General features: G+C 42.0%; 2 protein-coding genes across 3 annotated transcripts in view; both read right to left on the bottom strand.

Moving 5' to 3' along the window:
• Positions 1-25,220, bottom strand: part of COL18A1 (collagen type XVIII alpha 1 chain) — a 250,975-nt gene that overhangs the window by 90,565 nt on the left and 135,190 nt on the right. The window contains exon 1 of one of the 2 annotated variants that reach the window (XM_073577507.1): positions 21,861-23,036. The exons of the other annotated variant lie outside the window; for it this stretch is intronic. Coding sequence (XP_073433608.1) covers positions 21,861-22,971 — 1,111 coding nt within the window. The 5' untranslated portion in view covers positions 22,972-23,036. Of the gene's footprint in view, positions 1-21,860; positions 23,037-25,220 lie in introns of those variants that run through there. 2 annotated transcript variants of the gene reach the window in all.
• Positions 20,918-21,852, bottom strand: LOC141091793 (uncharacterized). Its single transcript, XM_073577516.1, has one exon. It carries the CDS (start codon positions 21,697-21,699, stop codon positions 20,941-20,943), a length of 759 nt encoding a protein of 252 aa, XP_073433617.1. The 5' UTR covers positions 21,700-21,852; the 3' UTR covers positions 20,918-20,940.

Genomic DNA, 25,220 nt, shown 5'->3' with positions numbered 1-25,220 from the left:
AAAACTTGTAAACAAAAAAAATGCTGCAAAGCAAAAATGGTTTAAAAAATAAATGCATCCCATTAGCTTGTCTGCATTGTATCAATTCACAAAATTCAAAGTGAATGAATAAAAAAGAAATCTAAATCATAGTCAATATTTGGTGTGACCGCCCTTGGTCCTGAAAGCAGCATCAATTCTTCTATGTTCTCTTGCACACAGTTTTTGAAGAGACCCAGCAGAGAGGATGTTCCAAACATCTTGGAGAACCAACCACAGATTTAGTGGAAGTAGGCTGAAAAAATCCTTCGGTCTCCTCATGTAATCCCACAGTGACTCAATGATGTTGAGATCAGGGCTGCATGGGGACAATGTCATCACTTCCAGGACTACTTGTTTTTTTTATGCTGAAGACATTTCTTAATGACTTTGATTGTATGTTTGGTGTTGCTTTCCTGCTGCAAAATAAATGTGAAGTCGATCAGATGCCTCCCTGGTGATACTGCGTGATGGATACATATCTGCCTGTATTTCTTAGAATTGAGGACACATCAAAACTCCTTTTGCTGAAGTTCAGCCTCCAACCTGCAAGGAGCCTCCACCATGCATCACTGTTATCTGCAGACACCTTCAGGAAACAAATTGCCTTCTGTTACAGGCAAATATTTAACATTTTCCATCATCAATCCTGATCACCTGCTGCCATTTATCTACACCCCAATTCCTGTGTATATTTGAGTCACTTGGCTGGCTTTTTTTACTGCAATTCCTCCATGATGACCACTTCTGGCCAGACTTCTCTGATCAGTAGGTGGTTGTAGCTGGGTGACACTGGTTGCTGCTAGTTCTGAGCTGATGGCACTGCTGGACATCCTCCGATTTCTAAGGGAAGTAAACACGATGTGTCTTTTATTTGCTGCACTACGTTTCTTTGACCGACTACTGCGTCTACAGTCTTCCACATTGCCCATTTTTTTGTATCTTCAATGTTGAGAAATACAGGCAGATACTTCACCATCATACAATATCATAAGGGATGTGCCTTATTGGCTCCAAAATGTATTCTAAAGCAAAGTACCCCTGCATCCACAGAAGATTTGTGGTTGGTTCTCCAAGATATTTCGAAGATCCTCCCTAGCAGAGTTCCTTCAAAAACTTTGTGCAAGTCTACCTAGGTCAATGGCTGTTTTGAAGGCAAAAGGGTGGTCACACTACATATGAATTTGATTTTGCTTTTCTTTTATTCATTCACCTTGTATTTTATTAATTGATAAAATTAAGCTATTATCATTTCTCAAATGAAAGCTTTCTTACTTTACAGCATTTTTTTCAAAAATCTTTGAAAAGTTCATAAATATAAATCAAGAAAAATAGGCAGCACTCCAAATTAAATGTGAAAAAAGTGGATACTTTACTGATCCTCAGGTGGCGATATTTCGACGGTGACCCGTCTTTATCAAGCAAGTCGTTATATATAATCTCTAACAAGCAAGCTTATCAAACGTTTTAATATGGTATATCTTATTAGAGAAAAATAAATGCCTTTCTCTCCACCTAAAAGCCAGGTCATGCTACATTCTGCAGCCCATAGAAGCAGAGAGACACAGCTGTTGCTTTCTAGTGATGGTTTTATTTTATCCCAAGTGCTGGATTCACAACTGCTCTGCTCTGTTCTGCTGTACTCTGTCCTCATTAGGATTGAAGCTTTCGTGAACAAGCAGGATCCTGTGTACAGTGAATAGTAGACATAACTTCTAGTCTCCACTCTTTATGGAGCGGAGCTTAGAGAAAAACTGAAAATAGAGCTATCCGATGGGGAAATTTAAAAGTATAAGCTAGGAGTCATATAATGGTTAATTTTATACATCATGTATACACACTTCATAGCATAGGAAATCGTCTGTGTGACTTTTTCAGATCTATAAAGCCTGGCTTCACTTGAAACGTGAATATTTTCTGTGAATTCAAGACCATCATCATTCTCAGACACTTCCAGTGTCACTTGGGGCCACACTATAGTCTCAAATGCATTCTTACTGAAGGTTAGAGGTCATGATTACACACTGTTCACTAAGGATTCGGGCACTGGACCCTACATTATCTTGAGAAGCGGCCATTCTTCGGGGGAAGACATATGTGCTCCCCCTCCAATTCATCCTTGGCAGATATGAAAACTGCTTAGTGGAAACATATTTAATCAAGAATCATGCTGATCCATTTCAAAGGCTAAGACTAGATGAGCATATTTTCTCTCTTCTGAGAGATTTGGGTCAATTATGCAAATCACATTCTGAAAATCCCAAGTGCAGTCCGATAGTTTCCACGCACTCATTGACTTGCATGGACGAGTGCGATGCGAATATCAGATCAAACTCGAACATGCTGCGATTTTTTTACTGGGACAGACTCCATCTGAGAAAATAATCAGACATGTGCACGGCCCCGTAGAATATTGTTGGTCTGAGTGCGATCTGATGTTTTGTCGGATCACACGGTGACTGGTAAAACTGTCGTGTGCATGAGCCCTTAGGCCGAGAATAAAAACCCAGTGACCACCAGCTCTTCATATATCTCACCTAAGAGTTTGACCATATGAAAGGTGAGATATTGATGTTGACCGGTAGATGTCAGGTCATTTTTAGAGTTTTTCATTGAATTTAGACCCAAATAATCACTAATTCATAAATTCTTCTAAAATGGTCTGAAATTAGGGTCTGCTTTTTATCAGACACAGGTGTTTTTTTTGCAAAGGTACCAGATTAATTTTCTATTTTTTTTTCCAGAAATAGTTATATCAAATTTTTATATACAGGCAACTAAAGGACTGTGTATTTAAATGACAGCATTATTTTTTCGTTCCCAGTACATTGTTCAAAATCTTACACACCGGACATAATTCTCCATGCCTCTCGATTAATGCTCTCACACATATGACCAGACTCGGCATCCAGTTGTAACAGTACAGTATAGTTCAGTGAATCGAGCAATGCTAATTTATGACTGGCAGAAGCAGCAGAAAGCATTGACAGATGCATCTTTTCCCACCAAGATTTTTCCTAGATTTCATTCCATTTTTGTCCCAGGAGATATACCACTTACAGAACTTTCATGGGAAAACTGCAGAGTCCGAGGAACAGCTGACATTCACAACTTAATGCAACTTAACTTAAGAGGTTTTTTTTTACTGGTACAGATGTGTTGTGTAGAGCCACAACTAATCGCCCAGTTACTGTAACCACTCAGCAATTTCCAAGAGAAATGCCAACATATCTCATGCCGCCTGGCTGATACTGATGCCCATGCTCAGACAGTTGGTGCAAAGCTATTGAAAGCCTGCATTTATCCAGAAAGGGGATTAACATTAATAATCTTAATTATTTAATGCCATATACTGTTCAGTATGGAAGCACAAAGACCCAGGACCACTGTCCATCAGCTTCGAATGTAGCTAAAAACTGGCAACTTGGTGTTCTCCATTCATGTGATTGGGTTTGAGCTTTAATTCACTGTTACAGGGAGTTCTCATTGTAATTTTGGTTTTGGTATATCTTTGGGCTCCTTGAAAAGATATTCTTTCCCAAGAGTTTTATATCAATAACTTAAAGTCTAGGTCATGGCATACTACTGAAAATCTCCCTATGTTACCCACATCTGCTTTACATGCAGAAGGCATACAGAACTTACCAACATTATAATGGGCAAAATTTGAACATCTAAACCCTTGGATACCCATCAATGTCCCTAACCACCCAAAAGAGACAGCCATTTGTAGATTTGCCCCAACTTGGTCTCTTTTGTGCCCCAATTTACTGGAATGTCCAGAGAACATTATGACTTTTAGCAACTAAGATATATATATATATATATATATATATATATATATATATATATATATATATATATCTTAGTATATATATATATTAATGGCACCACTTTGTGTCCTGATCATAAAGGTTAAAGAACCTTTCTGGTATTTTTTTTTATTTCGGTGCCGAAATGGTGGCGCTAATGCATGTTCTCTGCCTATTACCAGTTGCTGTTTTCTCCTCTTCCTGGCACATCTTCGGTCCCATTCTGCCATCTTGTGACCGCAGATCCTGACTGACCAGAGCCATCGGTCACACGTTCTCAATGTAAGTTTATGAGAGCTGCGTTTTCGTCTTGTTCTGGTTCTAATGGACTTACATTAAGAAGTGGCTTCTGATCTGCCCAGAAAACACTGAAGTGTGTAGGTCACAAAAGGTAAAAGACGACAGGAGCGGCGCCAAGAACTGAAGACGACGGCGGCGGCTGTTAAGAATTTTACTACGGCATGGAACATGTATTAGTGATACCACTAAAGCAGTGGGAAAAAAAAAACACCGGAGTAGTGCTTTAATTTATTTTTTCAACATTTTACTTATGGATGGAGCCAGGTGAAAATACACCAGCACACTTTCATTTATATCTACCAATCTTTAAGAGGTTGTACCATTTACTTATTGGGAAACAACATGTGAAATATAACTTTTGGAATCATTTGTTAAAAAAAAAAATGCTCCTGTGTCTAAATATTGCTAGTATGCATAAGGGGAGCAATGTTTTTCATGGTTGTGGTCATCTACCCCTTTAAATATATAGACTAGAAGAGCCCGTGGGTGTAGTGATGTTCCCCATTCCAAGAAAGGTGGAAGGAATGCAGGAGTACAAGGAAGACTGTTCTCACACAGAAGCAGTGAGCTTGGTAGTGAAGAGTTTGCTTAAGAGGCATTAAGCTTGATAGTTCCAACAATCTTACAAGAGGTAGCGGTTTGGTAGTATTGGTGGTAAACTCACGCAGTTTTCTACCTAAGAGAAACTATACCACCTGCAGTTTAGCTTGGTGATTTTTCTTAGCTTCTCTGTGGCTCTCCATAACTGCGGAGAAGAAAACTTTGTATAGCTGGTAATACTCATCACCACTTGCATAGCTAGCTATGGTGCAGGCATTTCTCTGTTGCTGCATTGTTCTTATACTCGCTGCACAGAATAGCTGTTGTGTATTGTGTGTCTATGGGATGGAAACAAGACCTTTTACGTTTTCAGCAGCGCGATCAGATGGAATGGATGCACTTTCGGTATTAACCCCTTTCTGACCTTTAACTCAGTCATGTCATCACCAACTTGCATTAAATCTTAAATGACCCATCATAACACTCAGCAGCACCACAGTCCTCCTCACACTTGAGGTGATGTTCTACCTTGGTTTAATCCAAAGACCGGGATATATCTGCCACAAGTGATGACAAAAGGTTTCCAATCCAGCATAGTGACTTAAAAGAAAACAAATTTATTGTGACTTCATTAAAATAGTAAATTAGAAAAAACAGAGCACTCGATGACTGAGAGGGAGGTGCACAAGTAGGATATCCAATCCACTATAGATTATAGTAAAGACTTGGCACTCAAAAGGGAAAATTGAATTTGATAGTTCCTTTACTGTACAAAGCATCCAGTTAAAAAATTCTTGAACGTTTTCGGTCGTACGATCGACCGTCATCATTAAAATAGTAGCATGGGAATACAAAATTATCTGTCATATTTCGTGCTTGGCTGACTCAATCTTCTACAATTAAGAGTCAGACTTGAAACGTGTCAGTATTATTCTATGCCCATGCGATTTTAATACAGTCACAATAAATAATTTTTTGCTTTTAATTCACTTTGCTCAAAGTGATGAGAATTTTTTTTTTTCTCAATCCAGCAAAGCTGCTTGATACAGCTGGTAATCAGGCAACTTGAGTGACCAAATGGTATCTACACCATATCAGGATGAATGGAAAGCCATATCTAGGCACAAACATTTTTTTTTAATGATGCCAAAAGCATATTTGGTCAGAAAACACAGGAGGTGGAGGATCTTAAAAATTTGGCATTTTTGACACCTTAAAAATGAATAAGGCATTGATTTTCTTTGTGCCGCGTAGCAGTGGTGTATGGCCGTGCACCTCCATGAGGAATCAACAGCAGAAAAGCCAACTGTCTCAAAGGATATTTGTATCCATAATTTCCCATGATATTTTTAATATATGATTTAAATTAACAGTCCTCAATGCAGATCTGCAACTATTCCCCTCCAGACCTGTAAATCTCATGGTATGTTTACTACCCAGACTCAAATATGTTCCATATATAAAACATCTGGTTTGAGAGTTGGTTCATCCTGACATTCATAACACTCGGTAAATCATCCACAATGCCTCATCCTCTATGAAAGTTTTCAAGATAAATTACACTTATTATTCTTTGTGAATGATCTTGATGGGAAAATACTTTTATTTAAGTAGAATAAGTTGTGTCCATTTTACTTTTCCACAGCTGCAAACCCCTGGGGCCGGGGAACATAATACACAGCGTGGAAACCCATATTATTCTGATCCTTATCATCTACCATCCTATGTAACTTAAAGTGATGGTGACCATGTAATGAAAAATATGACAGCTACTACGGGTGCCACTTTGCATATACCATGTTAAGGTTGTAAAATGATATGATGAGATTTCAAATGAAATGTAATAGGAAATTACAGAACTAACAACTTCCCAACATAAAATAACAAATATCAGAAGCCATCTCGAAGTTCTGTGACCTTGTTCTTATAATTTTTGCTCCTGGAACTCATTTGGATCCACATTACAGTGGTAAATTAGCATAAGTACATGGACAAGTGTATTGGGGCAACTATATATTACACCTACAGGATATTTTTCTCATGCCAAATCCATAGGCAATGATAAGGAATTAGTTCCCATATTAACTTTCACTTTTCTGAGTGGCTTTCTACAAAATTTTGGTGTGTATTTTGGGGATTTTTCCCCATTCATCGAGAAGACCATTCAGAGGTTCAGACAGGGTGTTCCAGGGCCAAGTTCTGCCACCTTCCCCTATAACCGACCACCCTATGCTGTGCTCCACTGTGCTTTCACGAGTTGTCTAGCATACCTCACTGACATTATTACCCAAGCTATTTTAAGGTCAATGTAGACACATATCTTTCTGAGTTTTCAGTAAGTGATGTGCTCAGTTGCCTTTTGTTTTTGGAGGTTGCCACCATTCAGTTCCTTCAGCTGCAATCATCTTTGAAAACTCTTGTGTTTTATGCAAACTGCATCTACTACTCCTCAGACCTACCGATTAACCTATCACCTGCTTTAAGCATTATGAACTGTTAAATTGAGACTGTCCGCATTACACTGCAGCAATTCTTTATCTACTTCACATCTTCAGCTCCTGCGTTTGTCTACACTCCTAGCTCTATAGCTGCTGGTGTGTCTTGATCCACCTGTTTGTCTGCTGTCCAGCATTGTCCAGGTTCTCGCTTATCCATGTGCCATCCTGCAACTCCAGCCCACTGTGCCATCTCTCTTGATCTGTGTGTTCACCCTGATGTGCAGCTTGGTGACTCCACCTCATCAGGTGAGCCGTAACACACTGAAGTTGAGCAAGAGGGCCTGACTCAATCTCTGCTCTAATTTATTCTAAAGGTTTTTGATGGAGTTGAGGTAAGGGCTCTGGGGAACCGATCAAGTTCTTTCAAACCAAACTCCTACCTGAGCATGGGTTTATGAACCTTGCTTTGTGCATTGGGACAGTCAGATTGGAACAGAAAAGAGCCTTATGCAAACTATTCTCAAAAAGCTGGATGCTTACAATTGTCCAAAATGTCTTGTATGCTGAAGCATTAATATTTCCTTTACTTGGACTAAGTAACTAAACCTGTAGCATCATCTTTCCTCCACCAAACTTTACAGCTGGCACTATGCAGTAGGGAAGATAACTGTCACGTGCCCCGTCCTGAGTGACATGGCCAGCAGGCCGGTAACTGATACAACAGGACGCGGCACGTGTGATTGTCCTATGTGACGCGGCCCGCAGGCCGGTAACTAATACAATAAGACATAGGGGAAAAGGGGGAAAACCTGGGTAACAATAACAATGGTGGCCCTGCGATAGGGAGTAGGGACGTGGAGACCTCCTGCACTCCCCTGAGTCAGTGTCTCTATAGGCCGGTTCCGCACCAGGCGCCGCTCAGGATACCTTTTAACCCTAGCTCGCCCTGCACCTAAACCCTCACTAGGGAATTGGTCGGTGCGGAAACTAATCCCACCACTGCACTAAACACACACAAGGAAAAGTGACAAAACAGGGGAAACACCACTTAGCTTTGCTCCGTTGCGTACGCTCCTAGCAACAGAGCCCACCACCTGCGTGCATCTTTTCCTCCACCGTGTCCGACATCTGAGTCCAGCTTTTCTGCCAAAAAGTCCAGCATGCTTGAGACCAGCTTTCAGCAACCAAGTCCAGCACCGTGAGTGCAGTTCTACACCGCAACTGCCACTCCACCAAGCCATGCAGGCACTCCTTGCTGACACCATCGCTGCGACTCCACAACGCCATGCCAGCACTCCTTGCAGACACCATCGCTGTGCACTGTCCAGAAACAGACCTTCTCAGCATCATAGTGCAGCCTTGGAGCAACCAGAGTCCACCACCTCCATGCAGCTGTCCAGAAATGGAGTCCCGCAAATGAGTCCAGCATACTTGAGTCCAGCTCTCACCAACCAAGTCCAGCACCGTGAGTGCAGTTCTACACCGCAACTGCCACTCCACCAAGCCATGCAGGCACTCCTTGCTGACACTATAGCTGACTGCACCATGCCATGCCAGCACTCCTTGCAGACACCATCGCTCACTCCACCAATTCACTCTAGGACTCTCTCTGAGCTGCCTGTGACTCTCCTTTAGCTCCATTCTTCACCCAGGCTTGCTTGCAAGTGAATACTTTCAATATCACCAACAGTGATTACCACACCTGATACTCTTTTATAGAGCTATCACACCTGTTACATGATTACGTGCACAAACTAAGGTAACCAAAGTGCAATGACCCTAATGGCCACCGGGGGGAAAACTACAACTGAAATCACCACAGTGCAATGACCCTAATGGCCACCGGGGGCAAAACCACCTTTGGCACACAGCCAAAGGAAAAAAAAAAGGTTACTTTGTGCATTTACTCTGTCAGATCCAACCTGGATTGTGACAGTAACATTCTCCTGGTGTTCACTAGAACAAACCTCGTACATCAGGTGCCAGATAAATAATTATGATCCATCACTCCACAAAACATATTTCTGCGGCTCCAGAGTCCAGTAATGGTGGATGTACACCACTTCATCCAACGTTTGCCATTGTGCTTGGTGATGTAAGGCTTGCATATACCTGCTCAACCATAGAGACCAATGTCATTGAGCTCCTAGCACACAGTTTTTGTGCAGATGTTAACTTCAGAAGAAGCTGGTGACTTTTATGCATTTTTTGAGCCACAGCACTTAGTCAGTCTGCTCCGTAACTTTATGTGGACTGACACTTCACAGTTGAGTAGCTTTGGTTTCTAAATCGCTTTCATTTTCCAATAATATATCACTCACAGTTGATAGTAAAATATTTATAGGGAGGGAAGAAACATCATGATCTGACTTGTTACACCTGTGACATCCTATCATAGGACCACACTGTTATTGGTAAGCTAGTTAATAAAAGAAGACGGCATGGCGGGGGGCTGGATGTTATACACCGGGGGCAATGGGACTGAATGAGAAACCTGTATTCAATATTTATGGAGGTGTGTCCATATAGCGTATAGGATGATTTTATTATTTTTGCTATGAATAAAGAAAAATATTCTGTAAATAAAAGAATCTAAAAGTATTTATGAAATTCTTGTACGGTGTCTCATTTTCTAATGGGCGCTGTAAATACCTAAGTGCAATAACGTGATTGGGAAAGTCCTTATCATTCCTTGGCTGCGAGTGCAGAATTCACACTCCGCTATGTAGATTCGGAGATTTCAGACTACAATGCCGCTCTGTGAAGTACAGTGGAATACAGATGTCAGCAATGCATGAACACAATTTCCAGAGGAAAAACATCTCGCACATAGCGGCCATATCACTAACTGAACTAATTGCTGTGATAAAGAAGAAACAGCTGCCTGGAAGAAGACAAAATCAAGGCAGGAACAACTGTTTGAAACTGGATTACATAAGGAACATGGACTGTATGTACAGTATGTGCAACGACGGGTACAGCGCTCCAAGGGTAGGGATATTACTATTACACCAAAGCCAAAGCTATGACACCAATTTTCCCTTATCAGTGGAATGCACTGTGTCCTAATCCATTTATAAGCGTGCTACCATCCTGTGTTGCCCCGCATCTGGCAACGAATGCCAGTTTCCAAGTGCTCAAGCCTACAGCTGATAGCAGGTTGAGAACTGAGGAGTTACAGACCACTCTGCTTGCCCAGTAAAAATGTCAGCTACTTCATAAGTCAAAAGTCACAACTATTGCAATTAATAGCTAGAACCCATTTTATAGAAATCACAAAAACTGATTTCCATGAAAGGGGTTGTCCAGGCGTGGGGTTCAAGTCTGCAGACACTCTATATGACTGCAGACTTGTCAATCCTCACAGTGTCAGGATTCCTACAGTGTCGGGATTGGTATACTTCCAGCCACATTCCGACTAGACGTGTCTGACCTTGCGCAATTCACTTGTATTGAGTGAGGCCGGCCGCACATGTCTAGTTTGCATGTGACAGCATGTATGCAAATCTCATACTTACGATCATGCTTCCACCCACTCCTGTCACCAGAGCATCTTAACAGGGTGCAGTGTGCGCACCGTGAGTATTCAAAAGTCTGCAGTCACTCTATATGACTACAGACTTGTCAATCTTCACAGTGTCAGGATTCCTAAAGTGTTGGGATTGGTATACTTCCAGCCACATTCCGACTAGACGTGTCTAACCTTGCTTAATTCACTTGAAGTCGCGCATGTCTAGTTTGTACGTGACAGCATGTATGCAAATCTGATACTTGCGGTCATGCTTCCACCCGCGCCTGGAACCAAAGAATCTTAACAGCGAGCAGTGTGCGAACTATGAGTATTCAAAAGTCTGCAGTCACATAGAGTGACTGCAGACTTGAACCCCAAGTCTACACTATCCCTTTAAATCAAACACCGTGTAAATAACCACCCAAAAAATAAATCTTTCAATTTTATATCAAATATTATGAAATTATAGTGGTTGCTAGCGATTAACTTTACCATTTCTTTACAAGTTAAAGTTCTAAATCCCTAAAGCCAATTTATGGAAGATATATTAAGTAATTGCACAAATAGCAATCCCTTTCCGCAATGTTATAATGAGAACTACGTGTTACAGATACATTCCGGTAGTAACATGCAGAGAATTCATACAGAAGATTGATACGGTACAGGACAGATGCAAACAGACCAGATGGATCCCATTAACTAGAACAGAACAACAAAAAAGGAAAATACAAGTGCAAACAGAGCTTAAGAGGACTAGAACATTCCCGCTCATGCCCCGCACACACATTGATAACATTACATCAGAGAATTTTATATTTATGCAAATTGTTACTCGTTAGACTTGCAATTGTTAGAGGAACTCGGTGTTAAGTTACTCTAAAGATCAAGAATCAGTTAAAAGCTTTTGGACTCAAACCTGTGTAATACCCAGCTATCGTTTCCTTTGAACTGTTGAAAGTAAGCAAACAAGCATAACTTTGGATCTGGAGCTTGAGAGCCAAGCCTTCCCCCCCGCCACCAAGGTGGGCACAAAAATCACAAGAGCTTCTCCACTTAGGGCCGGAAGATCTGCGGTTTGTCCAGATAAACAGAGGTTTTGGCAGAGAGTATTAGCACACATGATGCACAGGGTCTGAGGTCAGCTACAAATCCTCTCTAGTATTTTTTAATCATGTGCCAACATATTATCAGAATGACCAAATCACTAGAGCAATGTCAGCGGACTATGGGTCATTTACGGTCTATACCAATGACGCAGTGCATGATTTACAGCACAGCGCCAGGATTACTATCTAAAGTTGTGCTAAAAAGTTTACATACCCCGGGCAGAATTTTTGCTTTCTTGGCCTTTTTTCAGAGAATATGAATGATAAAACTTTTTCTCCACTCATGGTTAGTGGTTGGGTGAAGCCATTTATGGTCAGACTATTATGTTTTCTCTTTGTAAATCATAAGGACAACCCAAAACATCCAAATGACCCTTATCAAAAGTTCACATACCCAATTTCTTAATACAGTGTATTGCCCCTCTAACATCAATGACAGCTTGAAGTCTTTTGTGGTAGTTGCTGGGAGGTGCTTTATTTTCTCAGATGGTAAAGCTGCACACTCTTCTTTGCAAAAAGCCTCCGGTTCCTGTAAATTCCTGGGCTGTCTAGCATGAACTGCACGCTTGAGATCTCCCCAGAGTGGCTCAATGATATTGGGGTCAGGAGACTGAGATGGCCACTCCAGAACCTTCACTATGTTCTGCTGTAGACAATCACAGGTCCACTTAGCCTTGGATCGTTGTCATGTTGGAATGTCCAAGTATGTCCCATGCGCAGCTTCCGGACTGATGAGTGAAAATTTGCCTCCCGTATTTGCTGATAATGTGCTCCATTCATCTTTCCTTCAACTTTGACCAAGTCTAATGTGCTTTGTAGCTCACACAAACCCAAAACATCAGCGATCCACCTCCGTGCTTTATAGTAGGAATGGTGTTCTTTTCATCATAGGCCTTGTTGACCTCTCTCCAAATGTAACGTTTATGGTTGTGGCCAAAAAGTTCAATTTTGAGCCCATCACTCCAAATTACCTTGTTCCAGAAGTTTTGAGGCTTGTATCTGTGCTGTTTTATGTATTGTAGGCAAGATATTTTGGGCATTTGTGCAGTAATAGCTTTCTTCTGGTGACTCGACCATGCAGCCCATTTTTCTTCAATTGCCACCTTATTGTTCATATTGAAACAACCACACTGTTAGTTTTAAGTGAGTCCAGTATTTCAGGTGATGTCACTTGTGGGGGTTTTTTTGCATCATGAACAATTTTCCTGATAGTTGTGGATGAAATGTTTGTTGGTCTGCCTGACTGTGGTTTTGTTTTTACATAGCCCCTGATTTTCAATTCCTTGGATATCTTTTTGCATCCCTTTCCTGTTTTATACAGTTCAACTACCTTTTACCGTAGATCTGTTGACAATCCTTATGTTTTCCCCATGAGTCACAATCCAGAAACGTCAGTGATTGGATGAAAGGTGCACGAGTCTGTCTGGATCCCAGAAACTCACTCCGCTTTTATGCACACACACTGATTACAAGCAAACAGGTCACAGGTGAGGGCATTACCTTTAGTAGCCAGTCAAACCCATTTGTGTCAACTTCTGTGGATGTTATCAGGCCAAAATCACCAAGGTATGTGAACTTTTGATCAGGGTCATTTGGATGTTTTGGGTTGTCATTATGATTCAAAAAGAAAAAAAAAACACTGTAGTTTGACAATAAATGGATTCACCCAACCACTAACCATCAGCGGAGGAAAAGTTTTGGTGTTATCATTCATATTCTCTGAAAAAAGGTCAAGAAAGCAAAAATTCTGCCGGGGTATGTAAACTTTTGAGCAAAACTGTATATAGGAATATAGGGCAGAAAACTGCTGAAGTTTTACTATGGGTCAAAGGCATCACTATCTCCAATATCATGCATCCGGACAATCGGTTTATAATCTATAATGGCAAAATTACGCTTGTTATAACGCCTTAGGCCTCTTTCACACTTCAGTTTTTTGCATCAGTTCAAATCCGCCAAAAAGTCAGAAAAGCGGATCCGTTCCTAACTGATGTGAACGAAAACGGATCCTGAAAAAAAATGAGGAAATTTAAAGGAAGAGAGAGAGAGAGCGAGAGAGAGCGAGAGAGAGCGAGAGAGAGCGAGAGAGAGCGAGAGAGAGCGAGAGAGAGCGAGAGAGAGCGAGAGAGAGCGAGAGAGAGCGAGAATTTTTTTTTTTGTCCGGCACCCAGAAAGAATTTCGGGTTAAATTAGTGTCTGGAGGATCCGCCAGAGAAAAGAACGTTACAAGCTCCGTTTTGAAATCTTTGAGGATGGTGACAGACAGCAACTTTTGGCGGATCCTCAAAAAAAACGGATGCAACGGACGGCAATCCGTCACAATCCGCCATTAATGGAAGTCAATGGGGAAATAAAACGGATCCTCAAAAAAAAATTGAGGATCTGTTTTTTTCAAAACCTGGCGGATTGTGACTGATTGTAAAAAACTGAAGTGTGAAAGAGGCCTTAGCAGTTACTTAGTGCTCTTATTGTGCCACTAGCAAAAGCTTAAAAACCCACGCTTCCGCCATTGTGGGATGGATGGTCAACCATTCATTAATTCACAGGTGCTTTATTCTGCTGAACTTAGTGTCTGGATGAAAAATAAAAAGCACCGTATATGATTTGTTTTCTACAACCAAAAGATTGCACCGCACATGTGCTGACTTGACACTAAGGCCACGTTCAAGTATTCAGTATTTGGTCAGTATTTTACCTCAGTATTTGTAAGCCAAAACCAGGAGTGGAACAATCAGAGGAAAAGTATAATAGAAACCCGTCCCCACTTCTGGATTTATCACCCACTCCTGGGTTTGTCTTACAGATACTGACGTAAAATACTGACCAAATGCTGAAGGTGTGAACGTGGCCTAAATTAGTGGGCAGACAGACAAGCTGAGAATCAATCAGACCGCAAGAGGAAAGAGTGGAGCTGCAATCACTGTTCTACTGTTACATCATGTCTTATACTGCAGTCACAGCCAGAGCTGCACTCACTGTTCTACTGTTTTGTTACATGTCTTATACCACAGCCAGAGATGCAGTCAGCATTCTACTGTTTCAATCAGGTCTTATACTCCAGTCACTGCCAGAGTTGCAGTCAGAATACATCATATATTATACTCCAGTCACAGCCAGAGCTGCAGTCACTGTTCTACCGTAACATCATTTCTTATACTACAGCCACAGCTGCAGTCAGCATTCTAGTGTTTCAATCAGGTCTTAGACTATTCAGTGCAGCTCTGGCTGTGACTGGAGTATATGTTACATCATGTCCTATACTCGAGTCAACTCCAAAACTGCAGTAACATTTCTGTTAAGGGCCCGTTACACATAGCGATATCGCTAGCAATATCACTGTAACGTCACTGGTTTTGTGACGTAGCAGCGATATCGCTAGCGATATCGCTATGTGTGATACTTACCTCCGACCGGCTCCCCCGCTGGTTATCGCTGATTGCGCGAGAACATCCTGGACCATTTCTCGTTGGGCGCCTCCTGCTGCGCTTCCTGTGGCGCCGACGAGCGACACGTGGACGCGGGCGTGAGGACGTCAGGATCGCCTCGTCTGAGAGGTAAGTAGCGACCCCTGCGATGTCGCTTTTGAGACCTGCCTGTGTGGCAGCTCACTAGCGACCACTTAGCGATGCACCAGCGATCCATATCGTTGTCGGGATCGCTGGTGCATCGCTTAGTGTAACGGTACCTTACACGAGGTCCTATACTCCAGTCACATCCAGAGCGGAGCTACACGGCTTTTTGGTTATGCAACTAAGATTGAAGTGTGAGATTTCATCTAATTATTGTCAAAATGGTGATATTTCAGCATACAAGAACAATGCACGTGTCACCAAAAGTCAAAACCTGCTGGATTTTTGCCCATAGGCCGCACTCTGTTTTGCTGTCGATCACTGTTAAGTATTAATTTTATTTATTAATTTTTACTCTCCGCTCTGTACTGGGTCTATTTGCTGACATGGTGTGTGAAGACTTCAATTCATCTAATTAACTAAATGAAAGCAGATTGATAATTTCTTTGTAACTACATCACACATTTTACTGCAATGATTCTTTTTGGTGGACATCCAATAAACCACTACAGTTTTATAAGAATTATCGTGACATTTTTTTTTGGGAATATCACATCTGGTAAGAAGTCCTGAATAAATAAATAAATAAATATGCAGGGCAGCAAGGTGGCTCAGTGGTTATCACTGCAACAATGGGGTCCTGGGTTCAAATCCCACCAAGAACAACACCTGTAAGGAGTTTAACAATCAGAATTCGGTCTGCGACTGCATCTTCTTTGTGACCCTGGCTGCAATTTGTAGCAATTCTCTTGCCTGATTGGATAAAAAATTGCAGGGTCGAGTAGCTGCTGCTGTTCCCAAATTGCTCCGTAATGAAAATTACTTGAATTTATGATGGAACGGCTGTTTCACCTGCAAAACTCTGCATTCAATCATAATCAGCTGTATGGTCCTGTGGGCGAAACTCCTGTTCTCCCACAAAATCTAGGATAGCTTTATACTAGACAATTACATGACGCTGACGGTCCATCTGGCCGCACCCCCATCTCCTTTTTTATCAGTTTATGTAAAAACTTCATTAAATATATATAACAAAATTTTTTTTTACAAACAACAATACATGGCAAAAGGTGATGTTTGCTTGCAAATATCACCAGATTGTTTTTTGAAATCCTAGAACTGAACAGCAGCAGTCTACAGAATAAACCAACTACTATGGTCATAAATTCAACAAGAACCAGTGGCGTTTTTATCAAAACTAAAGCAAATTTAAGGAGATGGACATATTGCCCACATAACCCCTTGAAGATACATGTATAGTTGTCAATGTACCTTAAAGTGTAATGTGCATTATGATATGCGTTATCAGTGATAGATTGTATTTTGCCAAACAGTAGAGAGAGCTAGGGTTAAAAGGGAACCTGTCACCTATTTTGGCTGCTATGAGCTGCGGCCACCGCCTTTCGGGGCTTATCTACAGCATTCTATAATGCTGTAGATAAGCCCCCAATCTGACCTGAAAGATAAGAAAAATAAGTTTTATTATACTCACCAGGGGGGAGGTCAGGTTCGGTCTGGTCCGATGGGTGTCGCAGGTCCGGGTCCGGCGCCTCCAATCTTCTTGCAACGCCGCCCTCCTGCTTCCTTTATCGCTCCCCGGCATTGTGCTTCTGCGCAGGCGTATTTCTCTGCCCTGTTGAGGGAAGAGCATAGCACTGCAGTGCGCATGTGCCGGGAAAGGTCAGAGGCCCAGCGCCTGTGCACTGCAGTACTTTATTCTGCCCTCAACAGGGCAGAGAAGTACGCCTGCGCACAAGCGCGATGTCGGGAGCGATGAAGCAAGCAGGAGGGCGGCGGCGCAAGAAGATGGGAGGCGCCAGACCTGGACCTGTGACACTCATCGCACCGGACCACCCACCCGGGGTGAGTATAATAAAACTTATTTTTATTATCTTTCAGGTCGGACAAGGAGCAAATCTACAGCATTATAGAATGCTGTAGATAAGCCCTGAAAGGCAGTGGCCACATTTTATAGCGGCCAAAACAGATAAGTATGGAATGGACAAGGCAAGTAATAGGTGGATTCATAACTGGCTTAGTGATCAGACCCAAAGAGTGGTCGTAAATGGCTGCACATCCAGTTGGAAGAATGTCTCAAGTGGGGTTCCACAGGTCTCTGTCCTGTGCCCTGTATTGTTCAACATCTTTTTCAACGATTTAGATGAAGGAATTGAGGGTAAACTGATTAAATTTGCTGATGACACAAAGCTAGGAGGGATAGCTAATACTAGAGAAGAGAGAGAGAAGATTCAAAAAGATATAAATAAACTGGAGCAGTGGGCAGCAATTAACAGAATCATTTTTAACAGGGAAAAATGCAAAGTAATACATCTGGGCAATAAAAATGAAAAAAGCATATACAGAATGGGAGGAATAGGGCTAAGCAACAGGACATGTGAAAAAGACATGGGTATACTTATAGATCACAGACTGAATATGAGTCAACAGTGTGATGCAGCAGCAAAAAAGGCAAATGCAATTCTAGAATGTATTAACAGAAGCATACAGTCTAGATCACGTGAAGTCATTATTGCCCTCTATTCCTCTTTGGTCAGACCTCATCTGGAATACTGTAAAAGACATCAACAAACTGGAGCAAGTTCAGAAAAGAGCGACCAGAATGGTGACCGGTGTGCAAACCTTGTGTTATGTGGAAAGGTTGCAGGATTTGGGGAATGTTTAGCTTACAGGAGAGAAGACTGAGAGGAGACTTAATAGCTGTCTACAAATATCTTAAGGGCTGTCACATTGCAGAAGGATCATCTTTATTCTCATTTGCACAAGGAAAGACTAGAAGCAATGGGATGAAACTGAATGGGAGGAGACACAGATTAGATATTAGAAAAAACTTTTTGACAGTTAGAGTGATCAATGAATGGAACAGGCTGCCACGAGAGGTGGTGAGTTCTCTTTCAATAGAAGTCTTCAAACAGAGGCTGGACATCTGTCTGGGATGATTTAGCGAATCCTGCTTTGAGCAGGGGGTTGGACCAGATGGCCCAGGAGGTCCCTTCCAACTCTACGATTCTATGATTCTATGAAAACAGATGACAGGTTCCCTTTAATATTTGGGACTAGCCCAGAATGGGAAGTGCTAAGGTGAAGGGACAGAGACCGGATCCTGTCAGGAAGTCAGATAGGGCCCAGCATGCAGTAAAAGCAGAGTGATGCATTGGACATGGGTCCTGAGATAGGGCGACTAACAGTACAGCCCTGAGTTTATACCTCAGAGAGGTAACGGGTCTGGATGAAACAGAAAAATGAGAGTTGAGGAGAGTGCTCCAGGTGGGAGTTACAATGCGTCAGCAAACTGAGAAGCTAAGTACAGGCCATATTGGCAAACTAGTCCCCTTTAGAGGGAAGAGGATGCGAAATTGCAGGTTGAGAATAGGGCTCTCACTATCTGGTAGTACTGAGCTGGGCTGTGGTGTAGGCAGTTGAACTAGAGGAAACAGTAAACAAGCGGGTTAAGAGAAGGGAATGGAGACAGTGTGTGAAAATGCCCCGTATTATGAAGGAAACGTTCTTTAAGCTGCGTACCAGCTATCTACTGTATATTATTCCCACCAAGTTATCGTTCAGTAAAAACTTTATTTTTGGCTGGTGGTCTTCCTCATTGAAGTCCTTAAGATCTGGTCCTGGCAAACCACAGTCATTGGTAACATTCGGCCCTCAAGTGCGTAGCGCCGCCATAGATCAAATCCACACACCAAGCCAGGACCCTCACCTCCATAGGGCTAGAATCAGGAGTTCTGTATCTACATCACACTACTCTAAGATTAGGTGACAAAAACCTGCCGACAGATTCTCAACACATGGCTTAAAATAAAGACAAAGCGAACAAACCCTTTATAAGGTTGTCCATGTCCACATCTGGTGCATACACAGGTAGGAGTTGGCTCAGCTTCGAAGTTCCATTGGTCATTACGTGACCGCAAGTAGGCGATTTACATTTCGGTGGTCACATGCAGACTAGAGCCTCAGCCGCATTTCTCAATAGAACATTGCAATACATGGCTGAGACTCTAGTCGACATGTGACAAAGTATGTGCATCAGATACTTATCGTCACTTATAGTCACAATCGCTGGGACAGGCAAGCGGAGAGGAATCCTAACGATTTGTATATGAAGATTTCAACAGGAGTGGACAATGTCTTTTACTTTTCTTAAACTTGTCCTTTCTGCAATTTGACGACAACTCAAAAATCCGTCTGCTATAATGCAACATCAAGCACAAGATAGGTCTCCTTCAATTATTTTCATGTACAAGAAAAACAGGCGGCGTTTAATCAGCGTTTTTGTTCAGGTTTTCAGCAGAGTATCATCACAGTCTGGTTAGAGTTTCATCAGTTTTTCTCAGATGAGAAAAAAAAAGTTTAAAAGTTTACCCACCGTCTCCTATTTATTAGACCGTGAATTTTTTTTTTCCAAGGATCCATCATAGACTTTCTGAATCGATATCGCACGCTTCTCCATAATCTTGTACGAATCTCGTTTTGCAAAAACTGAAGGACATGTGAACAGCCCCCATAGACTATCACAGGTGTGAGTGCTATCCAGGAAAAACACATATGGCACTCGTATGCGAAAAACTGAAGTGTGAGTGAGCCCTAAGGGATATAGGGAGATATACACACTACTTTGTATCATTTTCCAGAATTCATATTGTCATTTAGACGCTTTTATAAGTGGTTTGACCACTTGATACAAGGCAGTTATGGATTTTTTACAATAGAAAAAGCTGAATGGAAAAAAAGGAAGCTTATGACAGCAGGGAGACGACCATCTACAAAACACTGTCACTCCCTGTAATTAAATTTCATCTACGGTAGCTGACTTTTAGGCTATGTTCACATGCTGCAGTCACGCTGCATCTGAAGACATCAACATTCCTTTGCTTCTGCGTTTTTTCCACTGCCCGGCCGGTTGTAATGGTTCCACAGTTTTGCAAGTAAGGGCTCATACTCACTTGCGAGAAACTCAGATGAGTCTCACACATCAATACCCGACACTGCCTCAGGCACTCGGATTGGAGCGTTCAGCTGCATGTATTTCTATGCAGCTGAGCGCTCCGGTCCTGAGTGCCTGCGGCAGTGCCGGATATTGACGTGCGAGACTCGTCCGAGTTTCTCGCAAGTGAGTATGAGCCCTTAAACAGGTATTTCTTTGCGAGATAAACTGATTGTGCAGGAAAATAGTGAAAAGACCGCAGTGGTACAAGGGCTGTTGTGGTTTTCAGCTGCAGCATGACCGATGCATGTGAACACAGCCTTATAGGAAACCACAGATGCCATCCAGATAAAGCCAAAATACATTTCTACACAGTGGAGCCCATTTACTAGTGAAAGAGTGCCAGAATTCGGCCTCAATTTGTACTCCCCCCCCCCCCCCCCCCCACACGTTCACTCCTTGCACCAGATTTTTTTTTATGCATTTTCAACCCATTTTACTCCTCTTTACATAGTTTTGAAAAAAATGTATAGAATAGAAAAGCATCTGGCACATATCAAGAAGCACCAATTCTCTCACACCTTTGCCACAGTTGTAAATTCGGCACATCTTCTCCCCGATATCACTAGGTTATTACTTTTTGACAGTATTAATAAATCCATCCTAGCATGATCTGCTGACATCCGACAACTAAGTCACTTACCTGTCCACACAGAAGAATTCGAGACTTCACCTGTGGAAAAATGAATATACACACAAGGAACCCCAGAATCCACCTTGGGGAGAGAGTCACATGATAAGGGGAGATGTGCTCCCTGCAGAAGGTCCCAGCAGGCGTCCTGTAGAACCTTACAAAACCCCCGACATGGGACTGGAGGTGACACTAAGGAGGAGGGTGGATTACACCTTGGAAGCAGTAGCAAACAGAAAAACCTCTCCAGGTAATGGTGACAATGAGATTTAAGAAGCCCCTCCCAATCATGCAAAGCCGCCTGAATTTCCAGCACACTGGTATGATTCAAATAATTTGGTAGCATAAAAGTTTTAATTCCCAATTGGCGGCACAAAGGCAGGTTGTCGGGGACAGGCAAGCAATGAGCGTCTGATGGAGTCAAGTTGGGTGAATGAAAAGCAGTCTCTGTGATATTATTTCTAAAAGCTGTAGAGGTAGAAGCTTTAGTGCTGGTTAGTAAATCATGATCAGAAGAATTGACATTATGATGTCCCTCTGAATATACTACATGTGTATTAGGAGTATGAATTTGGTCAGCAGTGGCAGCTATCCCAGAATGTTTATGGAGGCCAATTCTCTCATCAGACTGATTTATATCAGCGGTATTGTTATGTATATTATTTTTCTTATGTAACTCTGAAGAATTTATCACATAATGGGATAGGCCACTGGCCGGAGAGCTGGTTATATTCATCGGAACCGCATTGCGCATGCTGCCCATGTGCGAGTCCAGTGGGTGGGAATGCAGTGATGATCCGTCTAATTCCAAGCTGAGCAATGACTCTAATTGGTCTCCCGTTTGGCTGGGTCCCGAAAGAGACTTTTTGGGTGACTGTGTAGCCCGAGGCTCCAATGTTGCATACACTGGAAAAGGAGAAATACCTGGTAATGTAAGATTTCTTGCACTGATGTTGAAAGTCTGATTGCTGGAACTGGAAAGATGACTGTACGTGAGAGTCTCAGTGTTGTTCTCTTCATTCTGCCCAGAAGTAGGTAGACTAACGTTGCCTGTCTTTTTTAGCTGGTCACTCGGGACAGTCACATTGGTCAGCTCTTCTGTAGGATCAGTAGAATTCTGAATATCATTTTCAGGTTTTTCTAACCAAACGCTCATAATGTTTTGAATATTTTTTGCAACATTTAGGATTTCGGCACCCACACCAGCAATATTCTCCTTATTCGAGTTCTGAGCAGTTGAAGTTTCAGGCATGGTGGTGGGTTCAACCTTAGAGGTAGGAGTCGGAATCTCAATATCAAAAACAATATTGGACTCTTGCTGAATAATGCTGAATAACAATGGCTCATCTGGAGGCTTTCTGAGAGGAGATTCTGTCACTGGCTGACGATTTTTTAAGGAGTCTGTTGAGGTCTTGGTGGAAGTCTGCGTTGTTGTGGTCAGTGTGTTCGGATTTGTTCTTGCAGCTGTTTGGGTGAGGGTACCAATAGATGGAGGAGGTTTGCTCTCTGCAAGTGAAGATGTTGGAGCTGTAGGCTGTGATGATGATGAGGATGGAGGTGTGAGGTCAGGTAGCATTGTAGAAGATAACCTCTGCTCTGCTGAGGTTTTGGTGGAAATCGGCGTTGGTGTCGTCAGTGTGGTCCGATTTGTTTCAGCTGCATGGGTCAAGGTTCCATTAGATAAAGGAGATACGCTCTCTGAAGATGAAGATGCTGGAGCCGGTGACAATGAAGAAGCAGAAGGTGTGAGTTCAGGAATCAATGTAGACAACAAGTTCTTATCTGTTTCCGTAGGAAAGGGCTTCTGGTCTGTTGATGTTATTTCTTCTGGAAGGCTTTTTTCTTCAGTTGCTGATGTGTTAGATGGAAGATGAGCTTCAGATGTATACAGATCTTCCGGACTGGTGGTAGGAAATGTGGTAGTTGTAGTTGGCTTTGCTCCCCAACCAAACCAATTAAACATCTGTGCTTGGGATGGTGCAGGTGAGGCCACCATCAGGAAAGCAACCACGGGCCAGATCCGTGCCAGAGCCATGGCCGTCAGACTCTGATACCTTTCAGAAACTTTTGCCTGTTCACATTGATTTGTCCTCTACAGCGTGCAAACTACACATTACCCTTCAAACAAGAAGCAGAACTAGCAGAGGTGTGGCTCCAGAAATTCTAAACCAAGCCTCCTTATCAGACGCCAGCCCTAGTGTGGAAAAGCTGAAACAACTGCACAGATCTTTACAATTGACCTCACTCTTGACAGAAATTACGGAAAAAAAAAAAAGTCAACAAAGGGCATACTGTTACTTGCCAAACCATGGAGATAGTATGCATGTGAACGTAAGGAGAATCCCAGTACTGAGCACAGATAATAGACACGAAAGAGGTGTATGTTTAGCAAAGCTCCGGAAAGAAATACTCTGTTCAGAAGAACATAGTACTAACTAGTGCATATATGGATGCTTCAAGCTACACGTGCCGGCAACTAATGTAACCAAACAATGCAAGTTACTAATACTCTGACATTCCCGGCAGTTACAAATCTCTTCCAAATTAAAATTATGGTGGATCTAAAGTAAAAGTTAATAGCGAGCGGAGGGAGGTAGCAAGCGGGTCAAAGGTCTCTTCTGCTCTGTTGCTCACAAATCTCAAGCTGTGCCCTCAGCTATTTCAGCCAGGAAAGGAGAATGCATATTGGCTATTCATTGCCCACTTCACTAGTCACATTCAAGGTCTAATTTTACAACCTTCCATAAGGCCATGTTCACATTATTATTTGTAAGCTAAAATTAGGAGTGGGACCCATCAGATAAACAATATAAAAGAAACATGTGCATCACTTCTAGATTTTTACCCACTCCTGGTTTTGGCTTACAAATACTGATGTAAAATACTGAACAAATACTGAATACGCGAATGTGTGAACAAGGCCTAAGGCCATGTTTCTACCTTCGGTATTTGGTCAGTATTTTACATCAGTATTTGTAAGCCAAAATCAGGGGTGGAACAATCAGAGGAAAAGTATAATAGTAACACGTCACCACTTCTGTATTTATCACTCATTCCTGATTTTGGCTTACAGATACTGATGTAAAATACTGACCAAATACTGAATGTGGTCTTCAAAGTGTGAGGATTGTAAAGGGAAAATAATGAAACCTTTATTTTGATAGAACAGTGAATTTCAGATTAAATGTTGCATTGTATTAGTCGCCTTATAGCCAGATCCAAACATTTGGCTTCCAACTTCTGTCATTCACAATATCCTTTTACAGAACTGGGCATGAAATGAGACGGCCTGAAATTCCCACAGCATTAGATAAGACTCCTGCCAGAGTTCATACTTTGCCTCTCATTATTCTTTGTCAGAATCAGTGTTACCTGCTTCCCCTTTTGAGTTTTGTAATGAAAGTTTGGGAAAACTTGCCTATACAAGACTGGAACAAATGTTAGGAATTCCCAGTGTTTGTTCTTGTTTTTAAGGCTTGACTAAAGGCCAATAAAATAAGAAAGATGACTAGAAATGGTTGGCACCTGAGAATCGGTGAGAAAACTTAATAGAAGTGATGGGTGAACCCAAATGGTAAAGTTCGGAGTCCGTACCAGACACCTAGAGTCAGTGCACAATCTCCGAACACTAACTTCTCACGGAAGTCCATGTCACTGTTCGGGTGCCCAAACAAAGCTTACGAAAGGCTGCAGCACAGCCATTCAACAAGCTTTTATGGTGTGGGCACTTCCAGCCCCATCACATCCATGCTAAGTATTAGCATGGCTGTGATTGGTTGGTGCAGCATGTTAAAAAAAATAAATTAAATAAATGAGACATTGGGTCTCAACAATTTTTGATAACAAGCACAGGTATAGCATACAGCTGTAGGTTGCAGCCCCCAGCTGTCTGCTTCATCTTGGCTGGTTATCAAAAATAGAGGGACCCTCACACTGTTAATAAAATTATTTAAAGAAAGAAATAATAATAGTAAAAAACAAAAACGGTGTGGTGTCCCCCTATTTTTGATAACCATCCAAGGTAAAGCAGACAGTTAGTGGCAGGCATTCTCAGGATGAAAAGGTCTATGATTATTTGGCACTCGTCAGTCTAAAAATAGCAGCTTAAAGCCACCCCAGACACATCCAAAAGGCAAATCCAATTTTGTCCGGCTCTTCCCGCTTTCACTGGTGTATCGGCAAGCGGGGTAATATTTGGGGTTCATGTCAGCTGTGTAATGTCTGCTAACATCAAGCCCAGAGTTTAGTAATGGGGCAACGTCTATCAGACACCCCAATTACTAT

Source organism: Dendrobates tinctorius, unplaced genomic scaffold (assembly GCF_039654945.1).
Source record: "Dendrobates tinctorius isolate UK_male_01 unplaced genomic scaffold, ASM3965494v1 ptg000056l, whole genome shotgun sequence".
NCBI lineage: Eukaryota > Metazoa > Chordata > Amphibia > Anura > Dendrobatidae > Dendrobates > Dendrobates tinctorius.
Note: the sequence above shows the minus strand (reverse complement) of the source record. Positions and strands in the feature narration are given on the sequence as shown.